Genomic DNA, 14,228 nt, shown 5'->3' with positions numbered 1-14,228 from the left:
TCATATAACAGCTGAGCGTAGCCAGGAAACAACTGGTGTTTAGAAGCTGTCTCAGCTGACTGCTGCCTGAACAAGTTATGAATGAACCAACGTACCTCATAGCAGAGTTCCCCACACATGGAGGCACTTCCCTTGAACAAGGCGATCTGGAACTGTACATTGAGAGGCATGAAACAACAGCATCCAACATCAGGTCTAGTAACACCACTGATCAGGAAGACTAAATGCAAAAATATTTCTCCTATTAATCTGAAGTCATTCCTTTAATTAAAAAATTCTCTAATGAATCTAAATGAGTAAACTTGTTCATGCTGAAATGAATATGTCATTCTGTTAAAATTTCATCAGAATATTTGACACGAGGGTATATACTCCTTAAGTAGGGTATATAACTCCCTCATTTAACACATGTGAATAGCTCCTGTACTACACACAGTTAACTTTGAAACAAACCTTTCTTATCTAGAACAAGTAACTATCCCCAGCTGGGAGTATACCTCCCATATTGCACACAAGTAACTATCCCCAGCAGGGAGTATACCTCCCGTATTATACACAAGTAACTATCCCCAGCAGGGAGTATACCTCCCATATTGCACACAAGTAACTATCCCCAGCAGGGAGTATACCTCCCATATTGCACACAAGTAACTATCCCCAGCAGGGAGTATACCTCCCGTATTATACACAAGTAACTATGCCCAGCTGGGAGTATACCTCCCATATTACACACAAGTAACTATGCCCAGCAGGGAGTATACCTCCCGTATTATACACAAGTAACTATCCCCAGCTGGGAGTATACCTCCCATTTTACACACAAGTAACTATCCCCAGCTGGGAGTATACCTCCAGTATTACACACAAGTAACTATGCCCTAGTATACCTCCCATATTACACACAAGTAACTATCCCCAGCTGGGAGTATACCTCCCATATTACACACAAGTAACTATCCCCAGTTGGGAGTATACCTCAGATATTACACACAAGTAACTATCCCCAGCTGGGAGTATATACCTCCCGTATTACACACAAGTAACTATCCCCAGTTGGGAGTATACCTCCTATATTGCACACAAGTAACTATCCCCAGCTGGGAGTATATACCTCCCGTATTACACACAAGTAACTATCCCCAGCCGGGAGTATATACCTCCCGTATTACACACAAGTAACTATCCCCAGCTGGGAGTATACCTCCCGTATTACACACAAGCAACTATCCCCAGCTGGGAGTATACCTCCCATATTACACACAAGTAACTATCCCCAGCTGGGAGTATACCTCCCATATTACACACAAGTAACTATCCCCAGTTGGGAGTATACCTCCCATATTACACACAAGTAACTATCCCCAGGGGGGAGTATATACCTCCCATATTACACACAAGTAACTATCCCCAGCTGGGAGTATACCTCCCGTATTACACACAAGTAACTATCCCAGCAGGGAGTATACCTCCCATATCATAGACAAGTAACTATCCCCAGCTGGGAGTATACCTCCCGTATTACACACAAGTAACTATCCCCAGCTGGGAGTATACCTCCCATATTACACACAAGTAACTATCCCCAGTTGGGAGTATACCTCCCATATTACACACAAGTAACTATCCCCAGGGGGGAGTATACCTCCCATATTACACACAAGTAACTATCCCCAGGGGGGAGTATACCTCCCATATTACACACAAGTAACTATCCCCTAGTATACCTCCCATATTACACACAAGTAACTATCCCCAGGGGGGAGTATACCTCCCATATTACACACAAGTAACTATCCCCACGGGGGAGTATACCTCCCATATTACACACAAGTAACTATCCCCTAGTATACCTCCCATATTACACACAAGTAACTATCCCCAGGGGGGAGTATACCTCCCATATTACACACAAGTAACTATCCCCAGGGGGGAGTATACCTCCCATATTACACACAAGTAACTATCCCCTAGTATACCTCCCATATTACACACAAGTAACTATCCCCAGGGGGGAGTATACCTCCCATATTACACACAAGTAACTATCCCCAGGGGGGAGTATACCTTCCATATTACACACAAGTAACTATCCCCTAGTATACCTCCCATATTACACACAAGTAACTATCCCCAGGGGGGAGTATACCTCCCATATTACACACAAGTAACTATCCCCAGGGGGGAGTATACCTCCCATATTACACACAAGTAACTATCCCCAGGGGGGAGTATACCTTCCATATTACACACAAGTAACTATCCCCTAGTATACCTCCCATATTACACACAAGTAACTATCCCCAGGGGGGAGTATACCTCCCATATTACACACAAGTAACTATCCCCAGGGGGGAGTATACCTTCCATATTACACACAAGTAACTATCCCCAGGGGGGAGTATACCTCCCATATTACACACAAGTAACTATCCCCAGCTGGGAGAGTACCTCCCATATTACACACAAGTAACTATCCCCAGGGGGGAGTATACCTTCCATATTACACACAAGTAACTATCCCCAGGGGGGAGTATACCTCCCATATTACACACAAGTAACTATTCCCAGCTGGGAGAGTACCTCCCATATTACACACAAGTAACTATCCCCAGGGGGGAGTATACCTCCCATATTACACACAAGTAACTATCCCCAGGGGGGAGTATACCTCCCATATTACACACAAGTAACTATCCCCAGCTGGGAGTATATACCTCCCGTATTACACACAAGTAACTATCCCCAGCTGGGAGTATACCTCCCATATTACACACAAGTAACTATCCCCAGGGGGGAGTATACCTCCCGTATTACACACAAGTAACTATCCCCAGCTGGAAGTATACCTCCCGTATTACACACAAGTAACTATCCCCAGCTGGGAGTATATACCTCCCGTATTACACACAAGTAACTATCCCCAGCTGGGAGTATACCTCCCATATTACACACAAGTAACTATCCCCAGCTGGAAGTATATCTCCCGTATTACACACAAGTAACTATCCCCAGCTGGGAGTATATACCTCCCGTATTACACACAAGTAACTATCCCCAGCTGGGAGTATATACCTCCTATATTACACACAAGTAACTATCCCCAGGGGGGAGTATACCTCCCATATTACACACAAGTAACTATCCCCAGGGGGGAGTATACCTCCCATATTACACACAAGTAACTATCCCCAGGGGGGAGTATACCTCCCATATTACACACAAGTAACTATCCCCTAGTATACCTCCCATATTACACACAAGTAACTATCCCCAGGGGGGAGTATACCTCCCGTATTACACACAAGTAACTATCCCCAGGGGGGAGTATACCTCCCATATTACACACAAGTAACTATCCCCAGGGGGGAGTATACCTCCCATATTACACACAAGTAACTATCCCCAGGGGGGAGTATACCTCCCATATTACACACAAGTAACTATCCCCAGGGGGGAGTATACCTCCCGTATTACACACAAGTAACTATCCCCTAGTATACCTCCCATATTACACACAAGTAACTATCCCCAGGGGGGAGTATACCTCCCATATTACACACAAGTAACTATCCCCAGGGGGGAGTATACCTCCCGTATTACACACAAGTAACTATCCCCTAGTATACCTCCCATATTACACACAAGTAACTATCCCCAGGGGGGAGTATACCTCCCGTATTACACACAAGTAACTATCCCCTAGTATACCTCCCATATTACACACAAGTAACTATCCCCAGGGGGGAGTATACCTCCCATATTACACACAAGTAACTATCCCCAGGGGGGAGTATACCTCCCGTATTACACACAAGTAACTATCCCCTAGTATACCTCCCATATTACACACAAGTAACTATCCCCAGGGGGGAGTATACCTTCTTTATTACACACAAGTAACTATCCCCAGGGGGGAGTATACCTCCCTTATTACACACAAGTAACTATCCCCAGGGGGGAGTATACCTCCCATATTACACACAAGTAACTATCCCCAGCAGGGAGTATACCTCCCATATTACACACAAGTAACTATCCCCAGCTGGGAGTATACCTCCCATATTACACACAAGTAACTATCCCCAGCAGGGAGTATACCTCCCGTATTACACACAAGTAACTATCCCCAGGGGGGAGTATACCTCCCATATTACACACAAGTAACTATCCCCAGGGGGGAGTATACCTCCCGTATTACACACAAGTAACTATCCCCAGGGGGGAGTATACCTCCCGTATTACACACAAGTAACTATCCCCAGGGGGGAGTATACCTCCCGTATTACACACAAGTAACTATCCCCAGGGGGGAGTATACCTCCCATATTACACACAAGTAACTATCCCCAGGGGGGAGTATACCTCCCGTATTACACACAAGTAACTATCCCCAGGGGGGAGTATACCTCCCGTATTACACACAAGTAACTATCCCCAGGGGGGAGTATACCTCCCGTATTACACACAAGTAACTATCCCCAGGGGGGAGTATACCTCCCGTATTACACACAAGTAACTATCCCCAGGGGGGAGTATACCTCCCATATTACACACAAGTAACTATCCCCAGGGGGGAGTATACCTCCCGTATTACACACAAGTAACTATCCCCAGGGGGGAGTATACCTCCCGTATTACACACAAGTAACTATCCCCAGGGGGGAGTATACCTCCCGTATTACACACAAGTAACTATCCCCAGGGGGGAGTATACCTCCCGTATTACACACAAGTAACTATCCCCAGGGGGGAGTATACCTCCCGTATTACACACAAGTAACTATCCCCAGGGGGGAGTATACCTCCCGTATTACACACAAGTAACTATCCCCTAGTATACCTTCTTTATGAAGCCTCTGAGTGCAGCAAACACATGCTTCTGCAGCGTCTCAGACTGGCTGGTGCGCAGGAACGTCAGGTACAGACGGAACACGGCCTTCATTGGGGCGTTCTCCCCCTCCCGTGCCTCCATGTCTTTCTGTAATACAAGGAAACACATGGTGATATGCAAGATTACGACACAGGGTGAAATACTAGATCTACCAACATACTATGTGATGTGCCAGTGTGTAAGTACTGTAACTATTGCAGGATTTATACACACCAAAAAATAGGAGATGAAGTCTGCCAAATCATGTTTTAATGACTTGAATCAAATCTGACCTGAGCCTATCCCTGCTTCAATTTCACAGCATTCTTTCTCTGTATATATAATGCAAACACGAAGAAAAGAGAAAGACAATCTTATATGAGTCATGGTCTTAAATTTTGTTTGTTTGTTTGTTGTTTAATGCTACACTCGGCAAATATTCAAGCTAAATGACAGCGGTCTGTGAATAATAAAGTCTGGACCAGACAATCCAGTGATTGACATCATGAGCATCAATCTACGCAGTTGGGATACGATGACATGCATTCAACCAAGTCAGCAAGCCTGACCACCCGATCCCATTAGTCACCTCTTACGACAAGCATGGTTGCTGGAGACCTATTCTACCCCAGATCTTCATGGGTGTCAAGCTCTTACAACAAGCCTGGGGATGATAACATGTACTGGCAGAGGAACTTGGTTAACTCAGTAAACACATGCACCTGATGTGACTGACCTTGAAGTACTGACAGTAGAGTCCGAGGATATCTAGGACCACCAGGCCCACCTCTGTCGTCATGTTGGCCTCCTTCAGTGCCCGCATCATTGCATCCGCATCAGAGGACGTCGGCGCTGTAACACACAGATGGAGTCATTGAATAAGAGACATTGTTATTGAATAACTTGTTGTTACTAAACAAAATTGTCATTGAATACGAGATGGTGTTATTGAACAAAATGTCACTGAATAAAAGTTGTGTGAAGGAATAAGAAATGTTTTTATTGAACAAAACATCTCTGAATAAAAGTTGTGTTTTCAAACCACTGCCATTGAAACAACAGGATACAATCGATGATGGTGAGAGACTCACTGTGGAAGCCGTCCACGACGTCGCTGTACATGCTGGTCCGCCCCGATGACAGACTGGATCCAGGAATAGACTTCCTGCTGGACGGCAGGGACAACGCCTTCTTAGATGTGTCACCGATCATGCTGCCGACCAGATGATGATAATAATAACTCCGGTCAAAATGAATCAGAGCGCAAACAATTTTCATTCTCAGCTCCCTGGGTAGTATACAATGCAAGCTACATGTGAGGTGCTAGAAGGTTAAAAGTCACACCATTCACCATCTCATACTACCGGGTACCCATTCACTGATGTTGGTTAATGACATGTTTAAGGTAACATAGTTCACAGGTACAATGCCTAGATTCATATGTTTAACCCTTTCGCCCCGACTGCCCGATTTATCGGGCAGCATAAACCGTGTCCCAGAACCCGGCTGCCCGAAAAATCGGGCGAGAACTGTCCAAGCCCCACACCCGGCTGCCCGATAAATCGGGCGGCGCGAGCGTGTTTACAAAATCGCTCTTTCTACTTCCTTTCTCGTGTGTAATCTCGTTCTAAATATGGAAATGAGATCTACACGTGATTGACACGTCATTCTATGGAATTTCCCCGTCTTTTTGGCGCGAAAATCGCGGATGTCACCTGTTTTCGCGACAGGTATTTTTCTCGCTTGAATCGTAAATCAAGCGTAATGGCGGCCAACTACGATTCGGATAGCGATCAGATGATTAACAACGACTCTATCGGGAATAATAATGTGTTTGAATTGAATAATTTAAGCGAAGGGGAGAGGGAATTTCGCGAATATTTTGGTGAAGATTTTGACGGTTTCGACGAGGTGTCCCCCCCTCAAACTTTCAAGAATGGGAGTGGCAGAGGGACCACAACAGTGGAGACATGAGGGATTTTGAAGAGGCGACCGGACTCAAGAATATATATATATTGACACGTACGGTGAGTGAAGAGTCATGCTATTGATTTTTTCCAACTGTTTTACAATGATTCTGTGTTTGAACAGATTATCAGTGCGACGAATGAGAATGCAGCCTACACGTGAACGAGCGATCACAACAACAACAAAGGTGAGTGGCATGACGTATTTGTTTCTTTTTTATTTAATTTATTATTCTGATCGCAATCCGAATTGTAGTTTGCCGGTTTGTCGTATGTCCTTATATTTCGCTCAATTTAAATAAAATTTATTTATATAATCATGTTTGTTCTCTTGTTTTTTACATCTTAATTTAAATTTTAGTAACTGTATAAATTATTTATTTATTAATTGATTTAATAAAGTACTGATTTAATTTATTATGCAGTTGTAAATAGCAGTGTATTGTAAATATGTTATCACAACTTTTATATTTGCAGAACTTAAATTTACGATCTTTCTGTCCTTTTACAATCTTTCCCTCTTCAGATCAATCTGTGATAACTTCCCTGTGATGTCATTCTTATAGTAGCTGTGGTTCAATGTTCATGTAATGTGATAAATTACTTTTTAAAAACTTAAATACTTAATTTTTGTTTCAAATCCTGAAAAAGAACAAAATAAATCAAATATTTGTTTTTACCTGTGTTAACGAGTTTACCTGCGTTAACAAGTTTACCTGTGTTAACGAGTTTACCTAAGAGGCTGTAGGTGTATCATAAGTAATATGTGACATCAGTATAGAAAACAAAGTCAGTACCAAGAGTTGTAAACTTGTTTATTTGTTTACAGATGTGCATGAAGAGAATTTACCTGTAACACCTGCGATTACCTGTGCTGTCCAAGATGACAAGACCACTGTGTTATGTTTACCTTGTATCTGTGATTTAGTTTTGTGATTTTTAATACAATTTGAGCCAAAATTCATTGTCTGTTTTCATTTTTTCAGTGTTTTCAAGTTTTATTTCACTTGTAAACACCTGTAATTAGATAATGACAAAGGTTAGAGACAATAACAACAAAGAATATTAAAGTATACTTAATCCTCTTTACAATGGTATATGATCAATGTATATTAAAAGCAAGTTTCTGGTAGAAAAAGTGCATCAAAAATGATGGTGTGATTTTCCAATAATACTGCCAGGGAGGCCAGTGTACAGGCCTTGTCAGTGTCAGGGACTGCAGGGTTTCAAGGGACATAACTCTGGGGCAGCCAGTGATGAAAGAGTTAATGACCAAATTGACATAAATGATTCTCACTGACCATGAGTAAAGGGTAGGGACCAAACAGTCAATACAGACTTTATTCAGAATACTGCTGAGGAAGTACATGTACTAAAATCCTTACCAGGGACTGATCTAGGATAAAACAAACCGCCAGAGGCATGCAAATTTTTCTCTGTCGAACCAAGAAATTTTGATATTCCAGAATTATTTTGAAATGTTGAGATAAGAATGTTTATCATATATAATAATAGGTAGGTTTCTTGGCAAGATAAAACCAATGGATAAAAAAGACATTTGTTAGGGTCATTTACGGATAGATATGCAATTAAAGAAGGTAGAAAAGTTCTACTTTCCGTGTTTAGAAACAAACATGGCATTGGCCTTGTCTATCGACAGTCAAGTCAAAACTGAAATACATGTATAATCTTTATTGATAATACAGAATAGTTACCACCCAAAACTTAAGTAGTGTAGAAGGGGTATTTATTTGCCTAATACCCATTATGAATAAAGTTTTTGTTTAATTGACATTTAAACTAAGTTTGTCGTCTACCACACGATCTCTGAAAACAAATTTAACATGGTACTTGAGACCATGCTGGAACAGGTACCGTATTCGACGTAATAAGTGCCCACGGCGATATTTGCTAAAATATTTGCTAGTCAACAATCCCAATTAGCACCCCTTCCAGTTGATTTATGTACACAAGACTCATTTATTCGCGTGTAATACACACTTTATATTATATGCACCCTTAATTATAGGCAATTAAATTCTGGAAAAATATATCTGTCGTACATAAACATTTCAGGCTGTCAGCATAAACCATGAAATTTATCTTTCAACTATTCACCAAAATAATATTCTAATAAGAGCCCCCTATTTCTAATTTTGAGATCGCCCTGGACGCTCACTATGTCGAATATGGCATATCCACACATTACTGGAGTCACAGACATAATACTGATCACCCTACCTGAGTGTATATATCCTCTTCCTGCCCTGGTATCTGAACTGATGCAGACACACTCTGAAAGACAACACAATAATAATCAAAAAAAGTGACAAAACATTTTCCATATTCATAATAAATCTCTGGCAAAAGTAGGGTCGATTGTATGAATTAAGACTTTATCACAAGACACAATGCTCTGGAACACACAACATAAGCACCGAACAATGATGCTATGTAACAATAAAAGCACTGAGTTACGATGCGGTTCGCCACAGTTAATGGGGGGGGGGGGGGGGAGAGAAAGAGAAAGAGGCCAATGAAGAAAAATGAGTTCTATATTTTCAAACAAAAACAACATACTAAATTTGTACATTACTTATGTACTGGTCATTTATTATAGGAGGGACGACGAAAAAATGTTACATGTAAATTGACACAGCCTTTGATATGAAGGAACTGCAGTAATGTGATGGAGTCATATATACGAGTATATATATACACCACAGAACAGCCTGTTGCTTGACTTACCCTAGCAATGTGAAGAAGTCCACGATATCATTCTCAGAGGAGTTGTTGAACCATCCAAGGAGAATATCTGAAGGGGAGAACAGGGGGTTGATGAAGTGAGTGAATGAGTGAGTGAGGTGTAATAATCTTTATCAGAATGTCAGTAACATCACTGCATGTCAGCTTATGTGTGTTTGTGTGCCTGCTTGCATGTTTGTGTGCATGCGTGCGTGCCTTTTCGTGCGTGTGTGTGTGCACTTGTGCGCGCCTGTGTGTGAGTGTGTGAGTGTGAGTGTGTGTGTGTGTGTGTGTGTGTGTGTGTGTGTGTGTGTGTGTGTGAGTGTGTGTGTGAGCATGCGTGCGTGCATGTGAATGTGTGTGTAAGTGCATGTGTTTGTGTGCATGTGTTTGTGTACGTGCATATTTGTGTGCGTTCCTGCATGGGTGTGTGCTAAGTGCGAGCGTGCGTGCGTTTGACCGTGCGTGCGTGCATGTGAGTGTGTGTGCATGTGTGTGCATTCATGCATGGGTCTGTGAGAGCATGCAGCTGCTTGTACTAGTCCAGACTAAAGCCAGTTTATAGTGCTAGCCCACTGAGACGCCATGCCTCAGTAACACATACAATGGATACTCCACTCAGACAAGGCGTACTGACTCTAAGTCCTGAGTCCTTGTTGTATCCCTGGACGCTTAGCGCCTGACAGGGTAACAACAGCTACCATCTTTGAACGCCTTTTGGTATGATGCAGCCAGGGATAAACCACCGACTGTCTGCTCCCCTGGCAGATGCTCTATCCACGAGGCCACAGAGGCGGTCTAAAGCCCAAAGTGACAGAAGTTGTAAATGTTTTTCACTTCGGTGAATCCAAACTCTAGACACGCTGGTGCCTTATGACCCCTTGGCCAACCATGCACTGCCCTTTCATCACAATGCATAATAACAGATGGAAATAATTATAAAATATAGAACTAAAACAAATAATCATTTGGTTTATAGCCAAAGACTTTTGTAAATCTGTTCAAGCGACATCATGAACAACAGATATCATCTGTAATTAATGATGACAGTGTGTTTATATAATGTGACATTGCCATCGCGAACAATGGTAAGACCCGTGAAGATCCGGGTAGAATAGGTCTTCAGCAACCCATGCTTGCCCTAAAAGGTGACTATGCTTGTCGTAAAAGGCAACTAACGGGATCGAGTGGTCAGGCTTGCTGACTTGGTTGATGCATGTCATTGATCCCAATTGCGTGAATCGATGCTCATGATATCAATCACTGGATTGTCTGGTCCACGATTATTAATACAGACCGCCATCAAAGAGCTGCAATATTGCTGAGTGCGGTGTCAAACAACAAAAAAACCAAAGACAATCGAAAGAGTGAAACAGTTGATAATTTCTACGATATCCATACAAAATGAGTATTATTGAAATATTATCTGACCTTCAGGGAGACACTTGACGACGTACAGGTAGCAGAGGAGAAGGTCTCGGATCTCTAGCATGTCCAGCTTGTCGTAGCGGTGGAGGTAGGGAGATGGTGGGGCGGGGGTCAAGGTCGCAGTAGATTCACGTCTGCAGGGATAACAGAAGAGTGTGTCAGCAAGGTGCTATACCATCATACCATATCAAAAACTCATGTAATCAGGCTTGCTGTCTTGGTTGATGCATATCAATGATCCCAATTGCGTGGATCGACACTCATGATGTCAATCACTGGGTTATTTCCAGACCGCCATCATACAGCTGGAATATTGCTGAGTGTGGCATTAAACAACAAACAAACAAACAAACAAACAAACATGCTACCCATAATCAGTCAAGTGCACTGAACTTGTTATGTTGTGAGTGAGATGGGTGTAGTGCCGCTTTGAACAGTATTCCAGTTACGTCACTGTGTGTCAGCCTAATGTGGGAGGGATGCAGGTCTCAGACGTTTACCACTTTGGTGAAACCAATGAGCACTGGTATGGTTCTCACAAACCCAAGGATGATAATCAGAGTGCATCAGAGATTGGAACACAAGATCATAGGATCCTGCAGGGTTAAAAATTGGCACTAGTCCTGTAGTCCTTGCCACACTGTCCAATGGTAAAGGTATCATAAGGACTAGTAGAAAATTGCCATTTTTTAGGTTTTTGCTATATGTTATCATTATAAGGACCAGTGGACGAAAACTGTTAGTTTCTAACCCTGTCCTGTCCTAACTGATACAACTCAGCAAAGTCAATCTCAGAACTTTTGGCCATAATTTTTTAGAGTACCTAAATTGCAAAGAATTGATATTGTGGTTCAGCATAATACCACAAAAGGCATGAAATTTCCAGTGTTGTCTGAATGGAAAAGCCCAAATATGTCGGAGAAATTTGTTTAAAAAATAATTTTGTATTCATGACTCACTCGTGTGTATATCTACCTGTTCTTGTCACTATACAGCTGAAATAACGCTAATTCAACGTTTAATTTTAACTCTGAATGGAAAAGGATATGGATATATCAAAACCAAATCCAGACTTACTGCACGGCCATTTTGTGCTATATTATCCCATGGTGCTATCCCTGACCTTGTCTAGTCATCCCAGGTATATATTGTTTTAGTGTATGTGATATCTGTGTATACATAATGTTGGCTAATAATCTTCACAACCCAGTTCACAGTTCGAATAGCTATATAAAACATTCACCAGTGGAACCCATTATCAAAACATGAAAACTAATATTTCTGTTAACATTTGTATGTAACCCTTACATGTCCACACAACATCAATCTTTGAACACATACTTAATCAATAACCTGTATTTCATGCTTGTTCTTGCTTTTGGGGGCCAGATGTCATCAAACTGCACTTCAAGGATTTTGTGCACGTTTCATGTTTGATAAATTTAAGGGTACAGGCTGGTTTATTCTGGTACTATGAGGTTTTCGTGTCAACATTCACCTGGTGCAAGTTAAATCAAGTCCCTTAAATAGGACCCCGCCATTGTGGACCATCTGTCTAACAACATCACATTATACAAATAATTACTTTGGACAAGGTCAATATGTTAAAACCCTGAGGTGGACGGATCCAAGGGTTCTTGTTTTTGCATATTGACCTTGTCAAAAGTAATCATTTAATCTGTAATACCGAAATTCATATAAACTTTGTGAATCCTTTAAACCGAGCTGTTTCATTACAGTAAATTAGCTGCGAATTGTGAAATTTTAGCACCATACGCCATCTTGTTTTCTAGCAGCCAAGTCAAAAATTCTCACGTGACAGGTCAATACTGATCATGTGACGAGTCAATATTCAAGGTCAGTGGTTTTTGAGTCAACATTCAAATGTATTACTAAGTCACGTGGCACCTGGATGAACTAATAGAATTGCAAGATTCTTAAGAGAGGTATAACAATTAAGAAGAAACGAGTTGAAATCAACCTGTCTTCATCGATACTGTAACTTCCAAGTGCCACTTAAAGGGGCACTGATCTAACGCAATTCCCCGGACCGGTTGCTGCCTTTGTTATTGTTTTTTTCCCCGTGAGTACCCGGATGATACGCAACGCAACTGAGCGTGACCAGAGACTGGGCTACCGTCTGCAAGGACAGCTAAATGAACTTGAAGGCTGGAGGCAATATTTGTTTTACGCATTTTTGCATAAACACTGATTGGTTAACTGTGATCTATAAAGATTTCGACAAAGGGCGCATGTTAATTAATTTCTTCGGCCTAAACAAAGAGACAAAAAGAACGGGGGAGCTCATCGTAATTTGGAAATACCCCAGATGGTTATAGTTTAATACTAAAAAGAGTATCCATGCAGTGAAAGAATTTTCGGGTTTTGGATTGCATCGATAATACGATTACTACTCCCTTGTCATCCACGTTTTCTCGTCTAACCCTACACTTGTGTACTTGTCGTCATTCCCTTGATGCTCAGTTAATGAATTTATTACAGGTACAATTAGTGGTAGCACCACTTAGATTACCTGACAAAGGTTCCCATTTGGTATTTATTGTGTCTGGGGTAATTATTCAATCTAAATCCAGGTTGGAAGTGAGGTGAAATGTGTGTTATGTAATATGCACGTGGCAGCCAAGCAAGAGATGAATGATCAGTTCATTTACTTTTTTTGTATATCAACGGATCGTTCCTGGCCATCAAAGCATTAACAGAAAATACGTTGATTGATTAATCACTGTTATCTTGCACAGTGGATATGTCAAAAGTGAGTGTTTACATGTCTAGGTTTACTAAAACAAAGGGAATACACTCATATCATGGCGTGAAGTGCCGATGTTAAAACAACATACTTTGTTCAAAGGGATAACTGATAATACGTTGATTGACTGATCATTGTTATCTGTCACTCAATGGAACCGTGGACGTTATGAAAATAGTTGTCACGTGGGCTTTCTCAGCCGACCCTTGAAGACTTGACACCTATGTGAAACACCTGGAACAATCCAAGTGATCAGTTGAGAAACGAACACGGGTTATAATATCCCGAAACGATATATATTTTTTTAAATAGTTGATTGTTACAGAAACACGTGACATCGAATAAGTTTCTTTGTACAGCTGCAGACGAGTGGGATATTGTTCCTTTGTGTGGATATTCACGGATACATTCCTCGAACAAGGAAGCTGCCTAAAATTTATACACATAAATT

At 41.7% G+C, this 14,228-nt stretch overlaps 1 protein-coding gene across 1 annotated transcript in view; it reads right to left on the bottom strand.

Annotated features, from left to right (window-relative positions):
* LOC139447246 (dedicator of cytokinesis protein 9-like) overlaps positions 1-14,228 on the bottom strand; it is a 188,645-nt gene that overhangs the window by 54,337 nt on the left and 120,080 nt on the right. The window contains exons 34-40 of the mRNA XM_071228512.1: positions 11,014-11,144; positions 9,586-9,652; positions 9,079-9,132; positions 5,962-6,083; positions 5,607-5,722; positions 4,841-4,978; positions 96-152 (exon numbers count right to left, since the gene is read on the bottom strand). Of these exons, the coding sequence (XP_071084613.1) occupies positions 96-152; positions 4,841-4,978; positions 5,607-5,722; positions 5,962-6,083; positions 9,079-9,132; positions 9,586-9,652; positions 11,014-11,144 (685 nt within the window). The remainder of the gene's footprint in view (positions 1-95; positions 153-4,840; positions 4,979-5,606; positions 5,723-5,961; positions 6,084-9,078; positions 9,133-9,585; positions 9,653-11,013; positions 11,145-14,228) is intronic.

The sequence above is a fragment of the Haliotis cracherodii genome, unplaced genomic scaffold (assembly GCF_022045235.1).
Source record: "Haliotis cracherodii isolate W230 unplaced genomic scaffold, xgHalCrac1.p SCAF_7, whole genome shotgun sequence".
Lineage (NCBI taxonomy): Eukaryota > Metazoa > Mollusca > Gastropoda > Lepetellida > Haliotidae > Haliotis > Haliotis cracherodii.
This window is presented reverse-complemented; position numbering and strand designations above follow the sequence as displayed.